General features: G+C 42.6%; 1 protein-coding gene across 6 annotated transcripts in view; it reads right to left on the reverse strand.

Annotated features, from left to right (window-relative positions):
- The window catches only part of phka1a (phosphorylase kinase, alpha 1a (muscle)), a 292,774-nt gene that overhangs the window by 254,472 nt on the left and 14,781 nt on the right, over positions 1-23,521 (reverse strand). For 3 of the 6 annotated variants that reach the window (XR_013966046.1, XR_013966047.1, XM_080792627.1), the window contains exons 9-31: positions 23,386-23,439; positions 22,229-22,351; positions 21,122-21,217; positions 19,667-19,774; positions 18,886-18,964; positions 17,668-17,802; positions 16,728-16,837; positions 16,001-16,145; positions 15,710-15,788; positions 14,670-14,851; positions 12,820-12,987; positions 11,543-11,637; positions 11,079-11,227; positions 9,577-9,730; positions 9,125-9,283; positions 7,646-7,775; positions 6,344-6,445; positions 6,042-6,160; positions 4,313-4,348; positions 4,012-4,047; positions 3,729-3,758; positions 2,814-2,858; positions 1,067-1,228 (exon numbers count right to left, since the gene is read on the reverse strand). Coding sequence is in view for 4 of the 6 variants with exons in the window: in XM_080792627.1 (XP_080648753.1) it covers positions 1,067-1,228; positions 2,814-2,858; positions 3,729-3,758; positions 4,012-4,047; positions 4,313-4,348; positions 6,042-6,160; positions 6,344-6,445; positions 7,646-7,775; positions 9,125-9,283; positions 9,577-9,730; positions 11,079-11,227; positions 11,543-11,637; positions 12,820-12,987; positions 14,670-14,851; positions 15,710-15,788; positions 16,001-16,145; positions 16,728-16,837; positions 17,668-17,802; positions 18,886-18,964; positions 19,667-19,774; positions 21,122-21,217; positions 22,229-22,351; positions 23,386-23,439 (2,496 nt within the window). In the remaining 2 variants the exon portion in view is untranslated. Of the gene's footprint in view, positions 1-1,066; positions 1,229-2,813; positions 2,859-3,728; positions 3,759-4,011; positions 4,048-4,312; positions 4,349-4,813; positions 4,850-6,041; positions 6,161-6,343; positions 6,446-7,645; positions 7,776-9,124; positions 9,284-9,576; positions 9,731-11,078; positions 11,228-11,542; positions 11,638-12,819; positions 12,988-14,669; positions 14,852-15,709; positions 15,789-16,000; positions 16,146-16,727; positions 16,838-17,667; positions 17,803-18,885; positions 18,965-19,666; positions 19,775-21,121; positions 21,218-22,228; positions 22,352-23,385; positions 23,440-23,521 lie in introns of all 6 variants that reach the window. The other 3 variants (XM_080792628.1, XM_080792629.1, XM_080792630.1) reach the window with 3 other exon arrangements.

Here is a 23,521-nt window from a genome sequence, read left to right on the forward strand (position 1 = left end):
CATTTTCACGAAAATAGCAGACCCAAAAGCTCGTAGCGCGCCACTCGGTGGCGCCGCGCGCTATGAGCTTGTAGATCTGCTATTTTTCAATAGCTTAAATTATAATGTTTGAAACACCAAAAGGGGGTTCCTGCCCAGAATGGGTTTTAAAACCGATAAACAATATGAACATTTCTGCAAAAATAAACAGTTTGTATATCAAACTATTAATACAGTCGATGCCCTTTCAGGAGGGCATGACTTGCTTGTAGATAAGCATGCCTATATACAGGTAATCAGAATGTCACCCGGTTCGCCTCAAAGGCCCACCCAATGTTTACACGTCAAAGTGTCCCTGAGCAAGACCCCCCATCCATCCCCCTCCCCCGATGGCTCTTCGTAGACCCTCTGCCATCAGCTGCGTAAAACACGGGAGTGATTCATTAATCCTACTCCAGAATTGGACTTCTGACCGCACTCCCGCCCGCTCTATATCAATGATTTCATTCTTGATTAAGTCCCATTTAGTCCCGCACCATTCCGCAATATTTCCATTGAGATCGAAAAACATTACATTCACCCAAACGGTTGCTGAGATTGAGCAGGCATGTACGAGAGAGAGAGGGGTTGTTTGTTGCGTAAGCTCTGTATCTGGATCATTGCGGGAGGAGGATGCAGGATTTTGTGGGGCCCGCTAGTTGTATCTTGAGTTTGTAGATCTGCTTTTTTTTTTTTTTTAATCGTGAAAATGTGGCACAAATCTTTGAATATATATTCTTTCAGAGTGAACGTTTTTTAACTCAAATCTTTGCTTCTGGGGGGGAGGTCCCTTGAACTACATATTTTCAGATGGGGGGGGGGGGGGGGGGGGGGGGGTCGGTGGGCAAATACAGATAATTCTGGGGATCCTCGACATGGTAAAAGGTTGAGAACGGACCGACATAGAAACATAGGCTTTTCCCCAGAAAACCGCTATATGATTTAGAAAGACATTTTTTTGCGTGTAGAATCGAGCTCATGCCTATAAACGGGTTAATCAAAACAGACAAACATGGGTGTCATGTCATGTGTGGAAGAAGAACGTCACCTTCTGTAAGATCTTCCAGACTTTCTTGTAGAAGCCCACGGGGACTCGGTTCAGCGCTCCGTCGAGACGCCGCCGGCGCAGCCACTGGCCGTGCCTGATGTCCCTGACGACCGGCTCGCTCATCGGGCTGTCCAGAGACTCTATGGAGGGCAGCCGGTACTTCTGGGAGGATGGGGGGGGTGAAGAGAATTAGAAACGTTGCCGTGGCTTCCTTTGAACCCATATGATCAAGAAAAACTGCATCAGCTCAACATCCCCCCACTTCTCATACACTGGACTCACAGCTTCCTGAGCAATAGACCACAAACAGTTAAAGTTGGTACATCATTTTCATCAACTGCCATCACCAACACAGCTGTGGCCCCTCAAGACTGTGTCCTCAGCCCCTTCCTCTACACACTCTGTACACAAATGACTGTATTAGCCCCTCACCCACTAACATCACATACTTTAAATACTCTGATGACGCTGCCATTCTCGGACTGCTCCATGACAATAACTCTATTACGGTCTATCAGAATGCCATTTCTCATTTCACACAGTGGTGCACTGACAACTATCTAGAGTTTAATGTGGTCAAAACAAATAACTGGTCATTGAAACAACAACCCACACTGGACTTAACCCACTCCTCATTAATGGTAAAACAATAGAACAGGTAGACAGCTTCACATACCTTGGACTCACACTGGACAATAGACTCAGGTTTGATCAACACATTACATCTATCCAGTCACGCTTTCAGCAAAGACTCCATGTAATCCGTAAACTAAGATCATTATCTGTTGCTCCTCATCTTCTGCTATTATTGTACAAAAGCATTATTCAACCTGTTCTGTTGTACTGTTCTGCATGTTTCTACACCATACTGTCCATGCCTAACGGGAACAAACTTTTCAGTATCACCCGTATTGCTTCCAAAATCATCGGACTTCCTACACCCACACTTTCTGATATGAACAATAACGCCGTCACACGACTAGCACTCTCGATATCAAATGACACTGACCATCCTCTGTATCGCTTCTTTAATAACCTCATGCCATCTGGACAAAGATACGGAACCTTGCCATGGAAAAAGGTCCGTTTCAGTAGGAGCTTTGTCCCCTCAGCCATCGCGGCATTAAACAAACTGCCCCGCCGATAGGATGGTTCTGTACACAGCTTGTGGGGACCTCATGTTTATTATTTTTTGTACTGTCTTGGTGTTATGTGCTCTGTGTTGTTTTTGAAGTGGGTGTTGAACTGTTGAAAAGATTGTGAAGACAAATATCCTTCGGGACAATAAAGATTATTATTATTCTGACCTGAGATCAGATTCTAAAAATGTCTTCTACATCCTGAGAGTTTTCCGAAAAAGCTGTGTTTCTACATGTCAGTCGTTCTTCGATTCTTCAAAAATAGCAGAGCTATGGCGCGCTATGAGCTTGTAGATCTGCTATTTTTCAATAGCTAAAGCATAACATAATGCTAACACCAAAAAGGGGGTTTCCTCCCAAAATGGGTTAACCACTTGGACATGTAGTTAGGAAAACATTTTCAAATACTTTCTTTTTTTACCCAATCTTTTTTTTTTAGATCTACTGTACAACCGTTGCGAGCTTGTATAGCTCAGCCACATTCACTGTTCGTCGATAATATACACCAGAGATAATACAATTATCTTCCAAATATTTGCTTCAAATTAAAAACATATGCCACAAAGAAATGCTATACAAGTGTGTTGTGGTGAAAGGTTTCCTCTTACCCCAGCTTCAATGTTGTCAATGTCCAGGGTGTGGGAGGTTACGCTCTGAGGGAGAGAGACAGAGAGACAGAGAGAGACAGAGAGAGAGAGAGAGAGAGAGAGAGGGAGAGAGAGGGGGGACAAATAGAAAGTAATTAATTAATAAAGAAATCAGAGTGAAGTCAAAGTGAAGGTAGATTAAATCTTGAAGCTGCAATTTCTAAATTTAATATCCTCGCGGGGATAGTTCTACTGCTGAGACAATACAGAAATCATTCTGTTTAAGCAGAGGATAATATTGAGCTTCCATGCATGCAATAACACCTGTCAACCAGCAGATGTCCTACGTACCTGACCACAAGACCTGCGTTTCTCAATAGAAAGAGTATAGATCAACCACATTCGCCACAGTTGTAAATTATATTGCATTAACATATCATACAGATAATCACTTTATATAGCACCCAAACGCCCAGTGTGAGTGAGAAATTAACAGAATCGTGACTTTGCACATGCCGTCAAGTTGGTTAACCCATTTAGACCCCCCCCAGGTTGGCAGAGGAAGTGTGCAACGCCCGGGATTACATTAGAATAAATGGGTAGCAAAATTGTGGGATAAAAAAGGAGTAAAAAAAAAAAAAAAGGTATGATATTGAAACAACATATAGGTGTTCCAGGTCTAAATGGGTTGCAACATTAGGAGTGGAACGTGAGACATTTCAGGCTCAAGTGTGTCACTACAGAAATCACATGAAAAAAAAAAAACATAAATGGGATTGATTCAATGACACCGTTCTGTTCAAATGCCATGGTGAGCAGTAATACCGTCCAACACCGATATAACAACCATCTGGTAAATACAGTTGCCATGTGATAATTTGACATGTTTTGGTGAATTGACACCACGAGTGTTAACAAAAGTGATATCGCCTTCACCTTACGATGGACTGTCCATGGACTGTCCAGCTGAAACATAAAATGCAAACAGCCTTTCATTCACCGTTCATAAAACAAATTTCACTTCAAACACACACACTAAATTCATAGATCGGGGGAGAGCCAAACAAAACTACGGTAACATGATCAAAGCTCGAGAGCTAATAAGAGCTTCTTCTGGAGTGACTTAATGCCAAGAAATGACAACACAATTGATTGAGTGAGTGAGTTTTTTGTGAACCTTATCACAATCTCCATCCATCAATTTAATCATCATGATCACCTTTACGGGCTCCGCCAAAGACAACCTGTGTTCCATCTGCAATGAAAACGCCACACTCCGTTAAGATGACGTTTACCCACTTCGTTACTGCCGTTTATTTAAAATATATCGCCTTTCATTCTTAGGTATCCGATTGCATTGGATTCCAACCACAATCAGCCTCCTTTCTGTTCCGATTGCTCACCACCAATCACCCCCCCCACCCCAACCCCAACCCCCACCCCCACGGTCAAGGTGATCAGAAGCATTTATCCAATTAAATGAATGTTTACCACCACCTGTATAAGAGGATCAACATCACCTTATATGCATCCGTTAAAGCCAGCCTCTGTTCCATCTTGAGCAGAAAAAAAACAGTTTTAAAACAAGTTTAATCACCTAGCAGTCTGAGAGCCGCTCACAATGCAGACATAACCCCCAGGTGACTTAATTAATTAAGACCCGTGATGAGTCATTTTCGATATACAAAACAAAAGACAGGGCCGTTTATAACCCATTAAAACCGGGGAAAGCGTCCGTGTCATTTTAGATCTTACCGTTAAACAATATGAACATTTCTGCAAAATTAATAATTTGTATCAAACTATTAATACAGTTGATGCCTTTCAGGAGGGCATGGCTTAGTTGTAGATAAACTGCTATTTTTTGTTGTAGATAAGCTATTTTTTTCTTCTTCTTTTTTTTTTTACACAAATCTTCTCTTTAAAATGTCTTTAATATTTTTGTAATATTATTTATTATAGCTACTCTAGTGTCCCAGAATCTGCTTCTATAATCTCTAGTTCTGTTCCCTTCGATATACCTTAAAGGGGTCCGCCAAAGACAACCTATGTTCCATCTGCAATGGAAAAGCAACATTAATTTACAACTTTACAGTTACACACAACTGTCCTCTTACATTCCATGTGAAAGAGAATCATTAGTACTGTGTCGGCACAGTACTGTATATCGTTATTACACATACTGTGCTCGGCAAGCCCATCACCCATGTAGATGATTTCACGAGAATTAAAACACGGTTTAAAAATTGCATCCAGGGTGAATTAACACCTAAGACACTATAGCCCGTTCAGTTTTTGCATACTTGAACTAGTCCATACCTAGGCATGCGTTTGCCCCAACTATACGTGCAGATTTCTGGGGAGTGGGGACTTGCTAAAAAACAGCCTAAAATGGGGGGAAATTGGTATAGGGAGCTTTGTCACGCATGCACTATTATATTATATTTATCATTATTATATTATATTTAATATCTAATACTCTAGTTCCTCCTCCTCATTGCTTACTGATATCATTGTCACCTTACTGATATCCGGCAGAGAAAACCTTTGCTCCAGCTGCGAAAGAGATGTCCGTTTTTACAGCAAATAGGGTGAGTGAGGTTACACAGACAGTCTGTCTCTTTTGTGTGTCACATTGTTGGCAGTAGAACAGCATTCAGTAGCTCTAGTTAAAGGAGAATTCCATACTAAAAGGCTTTCTTACCTTTCTTTGTAGTTGTTACGTCCCCACCAAAGAGGTCCAGGTGTTATTTTGTGCAAAAGCTCCTTATTGGCTATTTCCCCTACCATAAGCCCTAAATGAATTGCATTGAATTGAATGGGAATCGAATGGGGCTATGGGGTGTTATGCTAGTTCACTTATTTCCATCGAAAGAAGTAGTAAAGTGTGCCGCTTGGGATATTATTTACATTATGAAGAGAGGATATATACAAAGAAATTATAATTTTGAGCGATGGAAATAAGCGAATTAGCACAACACCCCATAGCCCAATTCAATTTCCATTCAATGCAATGCAATTCATTGAGGGCTTATGGTAGGGAAAATAGCCAATAAAACACCTGGACCTCTTTGGTTGGGACGTAACAACTACAAAGAAAGGTAAGAAAGATAAGAAAGCATTCTAGCATGGACTTCTCCCTTAAGGCTGGGCAATATTAGCTCAAAACAAAATAAGTGAAAGAGAGCGAAAGACAGTTGTTAAAAGGCAGAAAGAAAAGAGAACACACACACACACACACGTCCTCACCAATTTCATGTCGCTTTTCAGTTTGCTGATGCCAGCTCTCTCACTCTTGGTGGCTCCAGCGTGGCCTATTTGATGGATGGAGATCGAACTACCGACACCGGCAGCATCCATCTCTCGAACTGCAGGAACACATTTAAACACATCACCGGTTCAGGCTACAGTATATACACAACACAGCATCACATTTCATTGGATATCGACGAGGGTTGAGTACATGAGACATGTTGTGTTACGTTGTTCGAGACTATAATGTGATTGGTTATGGTGTATACGAGACACGACGTGATTGGTGGTTGACTGACCGCTCTTCTGCACGCCAAACTCTTTCCCACTGAGGATGTGATGAAGAAGATTCTTCAACTCTGACGGGCTGAGACTCATCAAGCTCTCCGTTGCCTCCTCTCCTGTTAAAACACACGCGCACACACACACGCACATGCACGCACGCGCGCGCACACGCACACACACACACACACACACACACACACACACACACACACTCAGATTTGTGTTCTATTCAGACATCGCCCACCAATCTGCATATAGGTGTCAGCAATTAATTATACTCGTGTCGGGATGTCGCTTAGCCAATTCATTTACAAGCTCTCTCATCGCGGCGTTGTGAGCTTGTGGATCGGCTATTTTGCCTGATGATATAAAATCAGGCCTCAGTGTCCAGACTCCAGACTGAGACACATCATTGGAGGTCAAGGTTCAAATTGCATTTCAATCCACCTACAGGAATGTGATTAATATCTGATGAGGTTTTTTTTTGCTGATCAGACTTGATAAAAAAACCATTTGGATTCCCATCTGGGGTTAGCCCCAAAAATGTGATGTCGGTCTGTGGTTGGTCATCTGCATCTCACCTCAAAGGGAAAAGGCTCGCTCGACTTGAGGACAGTGTCTGGAAGAGTTCAGGAATATACTGGGGGTCCAGTGCAAACAACAAGACACGTTTCTGCGTCTGTGTTAGAGAACACTGACGAAGGCCCCGGCGCGCCAAAACGTGTCTTACACTTTTAGTGCCGGAAGTGCTTCAAAATAGGAGCTCCTGATCGCTTATTACTCTGAAAGCCATGAACCGGAAACACTTTCCTAAAAAAAAGTTGACTTTACAAAGTTGACCTTACATCCCGATCATTTTAATTCATACGATATATGATCCAAAAAGCGTTCATATTTTGCGGGAGAGACGGATGAGGAGCAGAAATGAAGCGCCAGCATTTATCGATCCATTCATCACCACGGAGAGCAGACCTGGATCAGGAGATACGAGTCATTCTTTCCGCCGCGCTAACATGTGAGTCAACGGCAAGCTAATAATAGCCCAGAGCGTTAGCATACGGCAAGCGAAAAGCGAACGGACCAAAAAAAATAAATAGGAAAAATTCTGAATATTCTTATCTCGCCCCGTATCTTTGAGGGTGCGCTATGACGTCCACAGACGTCCAAGGCACCTCTCGGTTCGAATCCTTATGACGGCCTGAGGCGTCGTATGTAAAAATTGTGTTAAACAAGACTCCTAAAGTCTACTACAGAGAGTGCAGAGAGTGTATATATTCCTTCTTCACCAACGGTCCACCACGTGTGTACCTTCTTACCGGAGCAGTGGAGCGACTGGGCCAGCTCGGTGGTCATCACCTGGATGATGAGACCGATCCTCAGTCTGAACATCTCGCTGAAGAGGCTGGGCTGAGTGCGGATGTTCATGGCCAGGAACACCATGATCTCCTGACAGGCAGACAGACAGGTAGACAGACAGACAGACAGATAGGTAGACAGTCAGACAGACAGACCGCAGTGTTGTTTTCGTTGACTAAAACTAAGATGACTACTACCTTTTTTCACTGACAAAAACAAATGAAAACTAAGCTACGATGACTAAAAAAATTATAATAATAAATAAATAAAAATAAAGACTACCGGTAGACTAAAATGTTAGGAGGGGACTGGTGGACAAGAGATCCAGAATAAGTCATTTTACACTTGGTTGCATGCTGAAGTCAAGCAAGAGTGAAAACACTCATTACGACGGCATCAAGATCCGCCAAAATACATTTTAGTCGACTAAATCAACTGTAGATTTAGTCGACTAAAATCTTATGACATTTAGTCGACTAAAACTAGACTAACACTAAGACATTCCAGGTGACTAAAATGTGACTGAAACTAAATGAAGTTTCAGTCCAAAGACTATGACTAAACTAAAAAAGAGATTTGCTGCCAAAAACAACACTGACAGACAGCCAGACAGCCAGACGAATGCATGACATGAGATGAGAACGTGAGAAGTTTGGGAATTCATTATGAAAGAAATTATCACTGGAACTATTGTTTTGATGGTGGCTCAGGGGTAGTAGTAGAGTATAGCCAGTTTGGGAATGCAGGGTTCCCAGTTCTATCCCGGGGGCAACCCCCCAGAGTTAATGTCGAAGTATCCTTATGTTTTGGGGGGCTAGTGTGTGATATGAAATGTGAGCTGTAATCATATTCCATCATATTCACGTGCTTTTGGAGAGAAATGAGACGGACTCCATGCAGTCACTTTCAGTAGTATAGAGGCCCGCAGAGGGGAGCTGTGTGTGTCTGTGACTGTGGCCCAGGTGATGGTCGTTAATTGATGCTCGTTAATACATCGAGGAAGGCAATTATGTTCCCGCAGCTGTCAAATAGGTCTACGTCTATCCTAAAGATGCCACATGTTAAACTCGAGCTAGGTTTAAACAAAGCTTGTTGCACAGTTACATGAAAAGTAATGCTACTTTTGCAATGTAGTACAATACAAATTGTGGAAAAAGCTTGGGGGGGGGGGGAAGATAAATCATTAAAAAAAATGTTTTGGTCATTTTGTCTGGAAAATAATTGTGTTGAAAATATCGTGAAAAATCGTATCGTGAACCTCATATCGTGATACGTATTCGTATCGTGAGTTGAGTTACACATGCCTAGTTTTGGGGTCTTCAAAATAAAAGTCCCGGCTGCACACCGAAGGGACTACAGACTGAATCAATGCTGACAGTAAACGAGTTAATAGCCTGAAACGGTCCCTTTCATCATCATCAGTGAGTGAGTGAACTCACCTGTGTGAGTATAGCTATAGTGATGTTGTTTTCGCTGGCCTCGTCAATGAGTTTGACCAGCTGGTCGGGAGGGATGGGGGCGGTGATGGTCTTCTCCCTGGGCTCCGGGGGCAGGCCCACCGTCAGGTGCTTCTGGTGGGCCAGCAGGTCAGAACAGGCCTGGAGGAGGAGGAGGAAGAGACCGTCCACCATGTTTTGTTTGTTTGTTTGTTTGTTTTTTGCAACAATTTACTGTACATGTAGTCCAGGAAGGAAGTGAGCCCAGTGTCCATGACATCAGAGACAACAGGCTCACTGCTACAATCTAAAATATCTAAAACCACATATTACACACATAAAGACCCCCAGGAAAGTGTTCTAAAGCTTCTAAACGCCATTAACATATATTTTTTTGCAAAAAGGGTGAAGTGTCCCTTTAAGTGAATAATGTTCCCGTGTGTGTTTTTACGTACCCAGTCCAGCTCCTCCACCTTCTTCCGCAGCATGCCAGAGATCATCCTGATCAGACCCCAGTGTTTGAGCTCCCCTGCCAGCTCGTACAGGTCAGTCAGCAGAGAACGCACCGTGGAGCCTTTACCGTGCATGCACGTGTCCCAGTCCATACCCCTGCGCACGCACACACACACACACACACACACAGAGAGTACCGTCAAGTGAGCATACACACTGACAACGATCAACACGGTGTCAGTTTCGCCGTGTTGAACATCGAGTGTTGTTGTTGAATGTCACGCCCTGTTCATAATATTAAGGAGGGATTTTGACGTTCATCAAAATCACTCTGAAAGTGATCAGAAAGGTGCGTTCAAACCCGAAGATATATATTTGTTTCCGGTCGTTTCAATCGCTTTACTTTGGTAGCGCAGGTTGGTAAAACAAAAAAAACACGCCGATTGGCTGTAGAAACAGTAATTTTACTTTAACTGTGAGTGTAAACCAAATGGATACGCTCGTTCACCCAAGACGGCAGTGTTAAAAAAAAATATATATATAGGAATAATAATAATTCAAATAATTCATAATAATAATTCAAAGCCCTCTGCAGATTAGTCTGGCCCTGCATGCTCGGTTGTGATTGGTGCCCCCAAACTTATGGAGCACCAATCAGGGCCCAGTATGCAAAATATGGGTCGGGTTTTTATCACCAGAGGCATTTCTCTTTAATCCGTGCCTTGGAAATGGAGGTTCCACACAAGAGATTCCAGACTAATATCTCTGCAGTAATACTAGTCTGGCCATGCCAGGCTATAGTGTGGAACTCCTTAGAACAGTTTTTTTTGTGATTATATTCATAGATACAGTTATCGCGTTCTGGGTGAGGCGACATTGACAGTGACATTTCAAGTGGTCTGTCTGGGTTCAGAGAAATCTGGATTATGTCAAGAAGAACAGTTAGTGTCATTTTTTTTTTTTTATATATATAAATTATGATTTTATCCCACGATTTTGTAACCCCTTTTCACCCCTGTGTCAATTATCTAATGTGATCCTGGGCTCTACACAACCTAGTCCCCATATATGGGGGACATGGGGAGAGCAACGGACTTGAACTCATGCTTCCTTCATGCCTGAGTGTCCAAGTTGCTCCTTTACACCTGACAGGGGGAGAGTTTCCCTGGTTGGACGTATAGCGCGTGGAAGGAACACGTTATTCCAACCAGTTCCTTTCCCCTCCATCAGGCGCCCCGGCTGGCCAGGGGGAGGCAGTTTAGAGACCAGGATTACTGCATGTTTTTTGTGAGGGTACCTACCCTATAGGGGACAACGGGGAAGAACATGCAAACTCCACACAGAAAGGCCCTTTCGCCAACTTTCAGTATGGGCACTGATGACGCGGAGGAGGAGGAAACACGCCGCCAGCGTCCCGAGCGGGAATCGAACCCAGGACCTTTCTAGCTCAGTTTAGTGGCATTCTTATGAAACGGCTGACTGACTGACTGACTGACTGACTGACTTGTCCTTGAAGAGAATGTAGAGTATGTCCGCCTGGTCCTGCAGACTCTCCGTGTCCTTCAGCAGCTCGACCAGAGCCTTGTAGTCTATGGCTCCGCTGGCATCTCTGGGTATGTCACTGTCCGAGGAGACATTCACTACTGGACATGTCTGTAAGAAGACAAGACAGACAGACACCACGATGACCCTATGACATCAGATCTACTACTGGACATGCAGGAGACAGTAGAACATGATCATAATTATGACATCAGGTACAGTATATCGCTCTCTCTCTCTCTGTGGAGGTCAGTCACTATACTGGAAGAACTGGAGAGACCAGAATTAAAATAGGACTGTAGGACATTCAATATACAGTAGATTAGATTTCACTTTAAGCTCAAACACACACACACGCGCGCACACACACACACACACACACACACACACACACACACACACACACACACACACACACACACACACCTGGTTCTCTTGTGGTATAGGGTCATCCGCCAGATTGAGGCTGAGCGAAGCGTGGCGAGTACGGAACATCCTGTTTGGCAGGTACATGTTCACTTCTGAGAGAGAGAGAGAGAGAGAGAGAGAGAGAGAGAATGACAAAAAGAGTTAAATGAACCCTGTGGATATTACAGTGTATAGATTGGGGTCAGATATGACAAACAAAACAAAAACAAATGTATATAAACGTCGGTCTCCGCGAACTGATAGTGTGTGTCGACTGTGGGTCATTGAAATTAGGTTAGGTTTCAGGTAAGGAATAGGCCATGTAGTAAGCTCAATCTTAACTAATTTCACACCTGCAAATGCAAATTAAAAAAATTGTCATCAATATCTGCTGGAACTTAAGTTCCATGCAGTAGGGGAAAAAAATCGATTCGAATTAGAATCGCGATTCCCGTTATGAACGATTCAAAATCGATTCATAATTTATTTTCTCTCTTTTTTTTTTTTTTTTCTGGTTACATTTACAGTAAGTAAAGTTTTCGCCACATGGTGTTTGTGATATGAAATGTAAGCTTATACCCTAATCGCAGTAAACAAAATGCCTTCAGTCATTTTCAAGTTGGCTGAGAGTAGATTGTGACGAAATCCTATGTATTGAATCGAAAATCATTTTGAATAGAGAATTGTTTTGAATCTGGGAAAGAAAAATGCTTTTGAATTAAAAAAAAAAAAGTTTTTGGATTGAGAATCGAGTTGTATCGAAAAAAATGTTTTTTGAGTGGTGCAACCACTCCTACAACCAGAAATGTCCGTGTACCTGTTTGTGTACGTGAATGAGCACGAGTGGTGTGCGCATGCGTGAAATTGGAACGACAGAAGTATGTGACATGGCTGCCACCTGCTGGACGCAAATCCAACTTCTGACTGTCTAGGTTCGCTAAAGAAGGAAAGGCCGAGCCAAAATAATAATGAAAAAATAGTTCTCAGTGACGCGGATTGATATCCATAATAAAGCTAATCTGACGGAGCAGAAAGAGAGAGAGAGAGAGAGAGAGAGAGAGGAGGGGGGGGGAGAGAGGGGAGTTGCACCACTCGGTTCACACAGGTGTGATTTTTTTATTTTGAATCGAATCGTGACCCCAATAATCGGAATCGAATCATGGGACACCCAAAGATTCACAGCCCTAATGGAAGGCTCGTCTGAGGACGACCTAGACTATGAGAGAGAGCGCTGAATTCAGCCGCCGTGCGGTCGTGGGTTGCAAATAACGTGTCCGGACTTGTATATCCCTCACGGTGAACGTCGAGCTCCTGTGCCGTTTTCATCAGGGAAACCATCTCTCTGGTCTTGGCGGCGGCGGCCCTGAACCGGCCCAGGCCCGAAGCCGCCTTATTGGAGCTGCGCTTCTTGGGAGCGGCGTGCGCCATCAGCTGGTCCAAGTACTGGGCCAGGTCGTCCGGTTCTGGAAGGGATGGCGAGAGAGAGAGAGAGAGAAGACACGTGAATATAACGTACAGTATGGCCACCTTGCGTGACTTCAGTCGTAAGTTAGTCAAGTCCTACTACAGGCTTAGTAGCTACTACTAGTTACTGTAGTTTAAATGGGGTTTTTTGTGGCTTTTCTGTGCCTTTATTTTTATGGAGGGACAGAAATGGGGAGAGAGATGGGGGGGGGGGGATGACATGCAGTAAAGGCCGTGGGGATCGGGGGTCGAACCCGCGGCCACACTGCCAGACTGGATTACCAAGCCAAGGTGCCTGGACCGCTGAGCCACGGCCCAGGCCCTAGTTACTGTAGTTTGTAAGTAGTGAGTTACTAAATTATGTTGCACCAAGGCTATTTACAGTATGGCCTAACTAAGTTTGTAGTGCGTAGACTGTTCGTGACGTAACGTGCAGTCACATAAAACGACGTACGATTCATCTAATCCAATGAATACTGATTTCAACCTCTACGCAGATGAGTAAACAGAGATACAGGGCTGTATTTTGCGTGTCTTAAGTATCCAGGTCTTGTTACTTAACTTGAGACCTGGAGGCGTGATCAATGCCATTTGGCTATTCTGAGTGTCCAAAGAGCATTGACCACGCCTCCAGGTCTTAATTTAAGTAATAAGACCCACGCACCTGGTACACGCAAAATACAGCCCAATGGCTCATAAAAACACTTCAATAGGTAACTTTTTAATGACTGAACCCAAAGGAGAAGAAAAATAAAACATTTACTTGGTAGGTTTTTTTACTGACGAGGTTCAAACAAACTACTATCTTTTCGAGGTCTAAACAACCGGAAATGTGCTCACACCGCAGGGCGAGTGCAACCCAGTGCAGTTGGACCTGCGCATAGTGGATTCATGGATGTGTCTTTTTGGAAAGCCATCATATAATGGACGCAATACAACGTTACCTCGTAAGGAGTGTTGACAAGGATGTGGTCGTTTGTTAGATTCAATTAATTCATTGATGCATTATTAAAGGCTATACCATTATAAGTAGTATAAGTTAGTGCTGCTTCAGGGCTTGCGTGAATATTTATGCACATTTAACCCATTTAGTTCTGACGTAAAGAAAAAAAAGTAACCTGAAAGAATATATATTCAAAGATTTGTGCCGCATTTTCACGATAAAAAAATAAAAAAATAGCAGACCTACAGTACAAGCTTGTAGATCTGCTATTTTTTCAATAGCTAAAGTATAACATAATGCTTAGTTAAAAACACCAAAAGGGGTTCCCACCCAGAAATGCTTAAGCACCACACAAATTAGTTATAAAGTATCAATTAATTTGTGTGGTGCTTAACCCATTCTGTACGGGAACCCCTTTTGGTGTTAGCATCATGCTATGCTTTAGCTATTGAAAAATAGCAGATCTACAAGCTCGTAGCGCGCCACCGAGTGGCGCGCTACGAGCTTGTAGGTCTGCTATTTTTTGAAAAATCGAAGAACGACTGACATTTTTAGAATCTGATCTCGGGTCACAATGGGTTAATCAGACCAGTGTGTGTCCAGTGAAAACCTCGTATGAATCTGATCTCAGGTCAGAATGGGTTAAATTTAACAATGTACAAAGTCTGGACTGGAGTGGTTCAAACGGGCATAAGGGGCCAGGGGGGGTACAGTATGTCGGTCTATCCTCTCTCTTACCGTCGTCAAAGCGTATTTCAGGCACGTTAGTCGGAGAGAAGTCTTGGTCTGCGTCCTCGTCGTCTTCCTCATCATCTTCATCCTCTTTGTGGTAGTGGCTGGAAGAGGACCGGCCGTCCAGGAAGCTGAGGTGAGCGAAACAGGACGTGGTGAGGAACTCCGACAGCTTCCCCGTCTGGACCCTGCACGCGGGAAGAGAAGACAAATAAGACATTTTGCCTTATTTTATTATTATTATGGGACTTGTTGAGACTTTGACTGCTGAATTGTTATGTACGAGGAGGTGGGTGCGTGTGCACTACATGTGCACACGGGGTGATCACTGCCTGCCTCCTGTGAATGGTTTTACTTTTGTTTTAACCAATTTTGACCTGAGATCAGATTCTAAAAATTGTCTTCTAAATCCTGACAGTTTTCTGAAAAAGCTATGTTTCTTTGTCAGTCGTTCTTCGATTTTTCGAAAATAGCAGACCTACAAGATCTTAAAGAAGAATTACCTTACTCAAGGAGAAAACATTACATTTTGTAACCACGATCAGCGACGCACGCGGCCATAATCGGCTATAAATAAAGCTTGTTTTTATTAGAATCGGAAATCTTGAGTGCTGGTAGCAACACAGCAACACCGCGGGCCGATAGGTGAAACCGTTTATTTTATTTTATTGATTGATTGATTTATTAACAGTTTGCAGAATTACAGTACATTTCAAGAACAACTCAATACAAAAACTGTTAACAGTATGAGTGGACCCGACACCATAAAGCATTACACTCGTTTACAATAGGGGCCCACCATTTTCAATTCATCAAAACATTTAGAGACGTATACGAATTATACACAACTATATAGTCAAAAATAAATCATCATAGGAGGTAAAAAAAAAGGGAAAATAAATATATACAGTGAGGTTTCGCTGACTTGCTAACAGGGGGCCACGACAAAGGCTGTGGTTGGCTACAACAGAAATGTGCATGCATGATTAGGGGTGAGGCGCTGCCAATGTATCTTTTGTCCGTAGTTTCGGGGGAACAAACCTCACCTCGCTCCTCCAAAGTATCCATCCTGGAGTTTCTTCAGAGTGGCCAAGACGGCAGGGTCCAGGTCTGAATGGTCCTCCGCTGGTACGCGCACACACACATGTACACGCACACACACACACACACACACACACACATGTGTGTGCGCACAAAACACACAGACAAAAGGTAAGCTCAAACTCATCAATATTGACTTCATTTTAACGTACTAATCGACCACGGCAAATGAATGAATGAATCTGTGTGTGTGTGTGTGTGTGCGTGTGTGTGTGTGTGTGCGCACGTGCACTCACTCAGCATGGTCTGTGACACGGGGAAGGTGACGGTGGGCCGCCCGGTCAGCCTCCATCTCGACGACAGGTAGGACAGGTCTGTCCTCAGCATCTCCACGATCATCCTGTTGTCCAGCGCCAAGTAGAACTGATGGTGGTCTAGGAACTGAACACAACAAGGACAATGGGCTCTATCATGCACACGGAAGAACTCTTCCTATAGGCCGCTTCCCTATACTTCCTTCACAGGTGTTACTGATGATGCTAATTAAGGCTCCGTTCCATTTTAGTGTGCAGTGGTTCTCAAACTTTTTTAATTTCAAGGACTATAGTCCCATAGTGTCAGCGGTAACAGCTGTGAACACTTAAAAGAGGAGTTAACGGGCGATTATGGGCAGTGTATTTTGCCCGTAAACCTCAAGTTTAGCGGGCATATACAGTAATGTATGGTAATGTACAGGTGTGATGGTACAAATCGGGAGTTTACCGGAGTTTGTTGGAAAGTTTAACGGGAGTTTCCTGTAATATACACATCCGTATTCCATTCCAATTTCGACGTCAGGCCAAAATGGGTTAAAAAAAATCACACCTGTGTGAACTGAGTGTTGCAATTCCCCCACCCCACCTCTCTCTCTCTCTCTCTCTCTCATTAGCAGCACTATCCCTCTCTCTGTTTCTGGCGCCCCCTACTAGTACTAATGCCTTCTTGTTGATATAGGGAAGCTGGTTGTTTTCTGATTGTTTTCACCTGTGGTGTGAAGGAGAACACGTTGTTCCTGATCATGTAGAACTTGGCGGTTCCCAGAACTCCCATTCTCCTGTAGGGCCGCCCCGTCAGACCCAGCCTCTGGTTACGGCCTAGAGAGGAGAGGAGAGAGAGAGAACAATCCACTCACTCAGGGTTACAACTAAGGCCGCTTAACTTTGGCAGTGTAACCAAATGGACCCGCTCATTCACACACAGGAGGGCTCGGTTCAATATATTTTACATAATTCCTGCTGCAATTTATTTTGCTACTATGTCTTCGCAAAGTGTTTGTATGTTGTTTTTTTCCATCCGTTGCTGACTCTCGGCAGTCGGGATAGCCAAAACATTTCCGGGGTTCCGGACAAAAGCAAAGCAACTAGTCGACGACTAGTAAAAAACTAGTTGACTAGTTGATTAGAAGAAAAAAGATATAGTTATAGTCACCAATGTACACAGTTTCTGAATGTTTTTTTAAATGTACAAATATTTATTTCCCAAAAAAAAAATATATATATATATATTATTTTTTCTATTTTTTCCTAATTGGTAGACTGTTTAGTAGCCATAAACGTCAAGACGTCTAATTGCCTATTAAGTAATGGATGCCACGGGCGTCAAGACGTATCCCCTTGGGAATTAAAAAAATATATATATATTTTTTTTTTTTCATCCATATTTAGAGAATTCCTCTAATCTGGTGTACAGGTGATGACATGCACATTACATGCATAATAGAATTACAAATTATTTCTTTCTTTATAATGGGAGAATTGGCACTCAGAGCCTAAACTGGGGACCACCAGGTGGCGCTGAAAACTGCAGTAGTCGACTAGTAAACTAGGCAACTAGTCAACTAGTAAAAAATGGCTATAAAAGTGAATGCCCTATAAAAAGACACACAGAAGCCGTTCCAGGTTTGTTTTGTGTTTCCAACACCCACCCAGCCGGGCGTAGATGTGACTCAGGACCTTGGAGGGCTGGACGTGGATGGGGTGGATGTCGGCGACCGTCTCCACCTCGATGCCGTTCCGCAGCAGCAGCTCTTTGATCTCCTCGTTCTCCGCCAGGATGGACACTGCAGCGCGGAGACAGAGACGGAACACGTATATAAGGAGAATGGACACGAACGCACGAACGGAGGAAGGAAGAGATGGTGGTCATGACGAGAAAGGGAAAAACAATGTGCGTAAAAGCACACACACACACACACACACACACACACGCACGCACGCACGCACGCACGCACGCACACGCACACACACGCACACACACACACACACACACACACACACAGTCTTTCAAACAGTTCCGCTTAGTCACTAGCAGAGTTATTACAGTTTTGAAATATTCATTACCTTTAGATTTAATTTCTATTTCATTTTTCAGTTTCATATTTGATTTCAGCCCTAATTATATATTTTTTAGGAATTTACCAGTTTCAGTTTAGTTTAACCCATTTAGGCCTGAAGTCAAAAAAAAAAGAGAAAAAAAAACGTTCGCTCTGAAAGAATATATTATTCAAAGATTCGTGCCGCATTTTTACGATATTTTCTTTTTTTTGCAGACCTACAAGCTCGTATAGCGCGCCACTCGGTGGCGTGCTATGAGCTTGTAGATCTGCTATTTTTCAATAGCTAAACACCAAAAGGGGTTCCCGGCCCAAAATGGGTTATAAGGCCTATAGTTGAACCTTTTCCAGGTAATATGATGTTGTGAGCTTGTACATCTGCTTTTTCTTTTCACCTATAATGACTGGCTCGGAATATTTATATCTGACCCCTTGCATGTACTGTACCGAGAGTACGAGCTAATGCCATCCGGTAGGAGGTATAGAACTCCACCATGTGTATATAATAGATTAAAACACTCTTTTGTTCCCCTGTCAACTAAAATGCTCAATCAGGGATTGCCGAATGCACTTTAATGACTATAGTTGCACTTTATCAAGGGAATGTGTGCAATATCTCTGTTTTTGTGTATGTGGGTGTTTCATGGTGGGTTTTTTTTTCATGGTGTGAACAATAACATGTCTGTTATTTACTTATTTGTATGCAGCTGTGACTCTGTCTCCAAGACAAATTTCTCCCAAGGGAGAAATAAAGATAACCTTGAACCTTAAGTCATGCCCAAAATGGAGAACATGCCCACCACCACCCACCCTGTACGACGACATCCGGCTTGGGGACGGTGGAGAACCTCCTGTTCAGGGGGTCGATCTCCCCAGGGGCGAGGAAACCCTGTAGCACAGCACAGCGCAGGAAGAGAGGTGGTTGAACAGTGGGAAAAACAGCAGCTGGTTATACAACATTAACAGATATTCTTGTGTTCACCCTCTGGAGTCATAATCACAAGCACATTTTTCTCAACCGTCTCCCCCCCCCCCCCCCCCCTGTGCTAAAGGAGCACAGTGTATCAAAGAAGAAACCTTTCGGTGAAGTGAACTTGTTTGATTTTTTTTTTTTTTTTTTTTGAATACTGTTTTTATTAGGCTTTTTTTGTATATGACAACTTCAGAGTATTATTGACAATGATAATAAGTAATTCAGTTATATAAAATGAAAAATAATAATGTCAGGTAATGTAAATTCCACATACCGGTACAATACATAATAAAAAAGATATATAAATGTGAAAAACAAAAAACAGTTAAACAATGACAAATGTGAACAGACAAACAAAACATAGACAACAGGACAGACACTCTTGCTCTCAAACTTTTCCAACATGTTGTAAATTAAGTAAATTACAGACATTGTTTGATTTTTTTTTTAACAAAACCTGTATGGTCAACATGTAAGCATCCATGGTTGGTATACTGTATGCCGAGCATGAATGTACATTTTCATCAACATCCTGCAAAGTCACACACACACATAACATTGATCGACGGACTGACTGACATATAATAGGAGTCACAGGACTGATAAGCGATGCCTCACCTCCGACAGTAGGTTTCCCATCACGTACAGAGACTGGCCCCATTTCAGAGGACACTTCCCCATCGGAGTCCTCTCCACGGTGTGAGGATTCATGTACTCCTCTTCCACCTGGGAAACACACCGAGACACAGCGGGAATGAGGTTCTAATGGGCACTGCTAAGAGATGACACGACATAACAGTGTTGTTTTTGGCAGCAAATTTCGATTTTAGTTTTAGTCATCATAGTCGACTTGAATAGTTTTCATTTCGTTTTAGTCCCATTTTAGTCACCTGGAATGTTTTATTGTTAGTCTAGTTTTAGTCGACTAAATATCATACGACTTTAGTCGACTAAATCTACAGTTGATTTAGTCGAACAAAATGTATTTTGGCGGGCCTTGATGCCGTTGTAAGTACTGTTTTTTTTTTCACTTGCAGAAAATAAGACAATCTACAAGCTTGTAGATCGTCTATTTTCAGCATGCAACTAATTGTAAAATGACTTATACTGGATATCTTGTCCACTAGTCCCTTCCTAACATTTTAGTCTAGTTTTTATTTGTTGAAGAAATTGTCGGTATATTTAGTCTTAGTTTTAGTCATCGTAGCTTAGTCTTAATTTAGTTTCCATTTAGTTTTCCTCAGTGGAAAAAGGTAGTCGACGAACATTTTTCATCATAGTTTTAGTCGACAAAAACAACACTGCATGACAATGGAAGCATTATTATGTACATATTGTTAAGTTGTTATGTATAAAATTAAGATTGAATTTGTTATTTAGAAACACGGGACACTTTAGATAATCTTATTATAGCTGTTTTAGCGTAGCCTGGAAACCAGACAAACCTGCCACGCACAGTCGCACACACACACACACACATAAGAAAAATGCCCCCGGGCAGATTGGTCTGGTTTGAATTACATTTCGCTCACCCCAGAGTTGTGTGGGCGACAACAATATTAAAGTGGGTAATTATTTTTGCCTGCGACATTTGAATCCGTTTGTAACCGGCCCCATGGAAATGAATCCTCCACACAGAATGTCATGGATCAATCCTTTTATTTAGTCATGCTGCATTAGTCCGATCCAGAAGAACACAGTTTTCCGGCCACTGCTGCTACAGAGCTGACAATGAGGTTATATCTTCCCTTCTTCTCTGGAGTCCTGACCTCAAAGCAGACCATGAGGTTAGAAAGCTGTCGTTCCCCCTGATGTCATCGCTATAGGGGACACATCATGCATCAGTAAGCAGGAACTGGGGATGGCAATGAAGGAGCCCGGAAAGTGTGGCGTGGCATTGTGACATCCATGATCTCGACCGCGGTCGAAAAATTATGACGATGATGCTGTAACTTTAACACTAGCGCCCCCTGCCACTCGGTTGGTATACATGTTTGTCTCACTGACATCTGTCAGTCAGAGCATTATTTTGCTCTGAAATAATATGCGCTGAAATGCGTTTTCCGTTCTGACCTTGTCGGCGGGGACACTGTAGAGCTCCGGCACCAGCCGTATTCCATCCTTCTGTTTGATCAGAATGCCCTCCAGAGCCTCCTGGTACTCTTGGACCTGAGTGGACAACATTAAGCACGTTTAAAACCCATTTTGGGCGCGGGAACCCCTGTGGGTGTTGTTCTAAGCATTATGTTATGGCTTTAGCTATTGCAAAATAGCAGATCAGCAAAGCAGGATCAGTATCTAATGAGGGTATTGCTGGTGGTGGCATCCAAAAAAAGCCTCAACAAAAAAGTGGCTTACAAATGTTATACCAACTATAAATTAATGGATTGATTTAAAGGTATATTCAGTGATTTCACTTAATTCACTTATTTTTTTGTTTTGTTGTGATAATCCTCTCTACTATAGAGTGTGCTGACCATATAAGGAGTTCCTCCCTGTCCCCAGTTAACCCCTGGGGGTCAAAAAACCGTAGGTTTCGTTTTTGGACTCTCTATCCTGATTGGACGAAGGCTTAGGTCCCACAGCCAAAAAAACGAAACCTAAGGTTTTTTGAGTGAAATCACTGAATATACCTTTAATCTATGGTATATTTATTATGGAGAGAATTACATTCAGCTTTAGAGGGCCAGGTTGAAGTCTTCACAGATAACTGGTTTAGATGGATTATACTCATGTCTCTACAATAAGACCTGATTTTGTTTAAATTCATTTGTTTAACCTGTATAGAAGCAGATGCACCTGTTTGAGGTACTTTGAATATGTATTCTTTCAGAGCGAACGTTTTTTAACTCTAATCTTTGCTTCTGGAGGAGTCCCTGAAACAACATATGTTCAAATGGGGGGGGGGGGGGGGTCGGCGGCCAATTACATAATAATTCTGGGCGTCCTTGACATGAAAATGTTTTGAGAACGACTGACATATAGAAACATGGGGTTTTTGAGAAAACTGTCAGGATTTAGAAGACATTAGTAGAATCGTCCTCTGGTCTAAATGGGTTAATACAGTGTCATGCATGCGTTTAACCCTGACCAACCTAGATATCAATAGTGTCAGAAACGTAATAGAGCAATAAGGAGAACTAAAAGGGACAAGTAGGAATACACATTTCCTTTTGTTACCTGTTCAGGGCTGTTGATGAAGATTCCGTCCAGTATGAGGTAGGTCCAGAACAGAGGCCACTCGCACTCGATGTTCTCAAACAGTTTGAGCTCTGCAGACTCATAGTACAGACGGTTGGGGTCCTGGGAGGGAGGGAGGGATGGTGGGTAATGGGACGGAAAGAGTGAACGAGAGAGACAGGCAGAGTGTGTGTGTGTGTGTGTGTGTGTGTGTGTGTGTGTGTGTGTGTGTGTGTGTGTGTGTGTGCGTGCAGAGGAAGCAACTTTAAATCCCCTTCCTATTTCCACACGCAGACCTAGTCTTAGAAAAACAACATCGCTATAGCTGCCCGTTTTAAATCCAAACGGTTTATGATTCTGAACAATCCTTTACATTAAATATTAAATACATTACATTCAGTCATGCCTTAATTAGTTAATAGATTATAATGAATCCATGTTAATTCAAGTTTAGGTACTGTTGACTGTTAGTATGGTTTGGTATAGAGCACCGAAGTCTGACGTCAATATCGGTATAGAGGGCACAAATCCACAGGTTCGTGTACTTTTTAGTTGCATTGTAATCCCCATAGGGGGGATTTTAGATCGCCTCATATAAGAACTGTGTTTGAAAAATAAACATGTCACCCCGGCCGCTTCACTCATTATGGATATTAAGAATCAACTGACTGAGAGAAAACGCTCATGTTACTGCTACTGAATTAGTTACATTTTCGCTAGAAGCAGACTGTATCATATGTATATGAGTGACTGACTGTTGCAAACGAAACGATACAGAGAAACCTCCCTGACAATAACGCAGAGACAGCTTGTTTATTTTTTGGACCACAACGCTTATATGAAACGATTTTAAGATCACCCCATGTTATTCTCCATAGAGAAATTACTTCCGCGAACCAGGGGAATCGAAGGGATGAGCGAGTTACGTCAGGACTTCAGTGCTCTATAGGAAAGACTTTGGTGTGCAAGACAAGGTAAGAAACTGAGATCATTTTGTGTTTCTACAGAACCTTTTGGTGTTTTAAACATTATGTAATAATTTGGCTACTAAAAAATAGCAGATCTACTATTCACAGCCAGCAGTCAGACTTGAAGTTTAATTGTAAAGTAACATCATAGTGAACATACACAATCATTTTTTTTATTTTTATATATACCTCTTTAGGGGTTTTGTGTCCATCTCTGAGAAACCTGCAGCAGCCGTACCGACCCTGGACATTAAAAAAAAAAGGACAGGGCTTTTCATAAAGCGATTTTTCAAAAATAAATTCACTAGGATAGCAGGTAAACGTC

The sequence above is a fragment of the Protomyctophum bolini genome (assembly GCF_963924005.1).
Source record: "Protomyctophum bolini genome assembly, chromosome: 20".
NCBI classification, from domain to species: Eukaryota; Metazoa; Chordata; class Actinopteri; order Myctophiformes; family Myctophidae; genus Protomyctophum; species Protomyctophum bolini.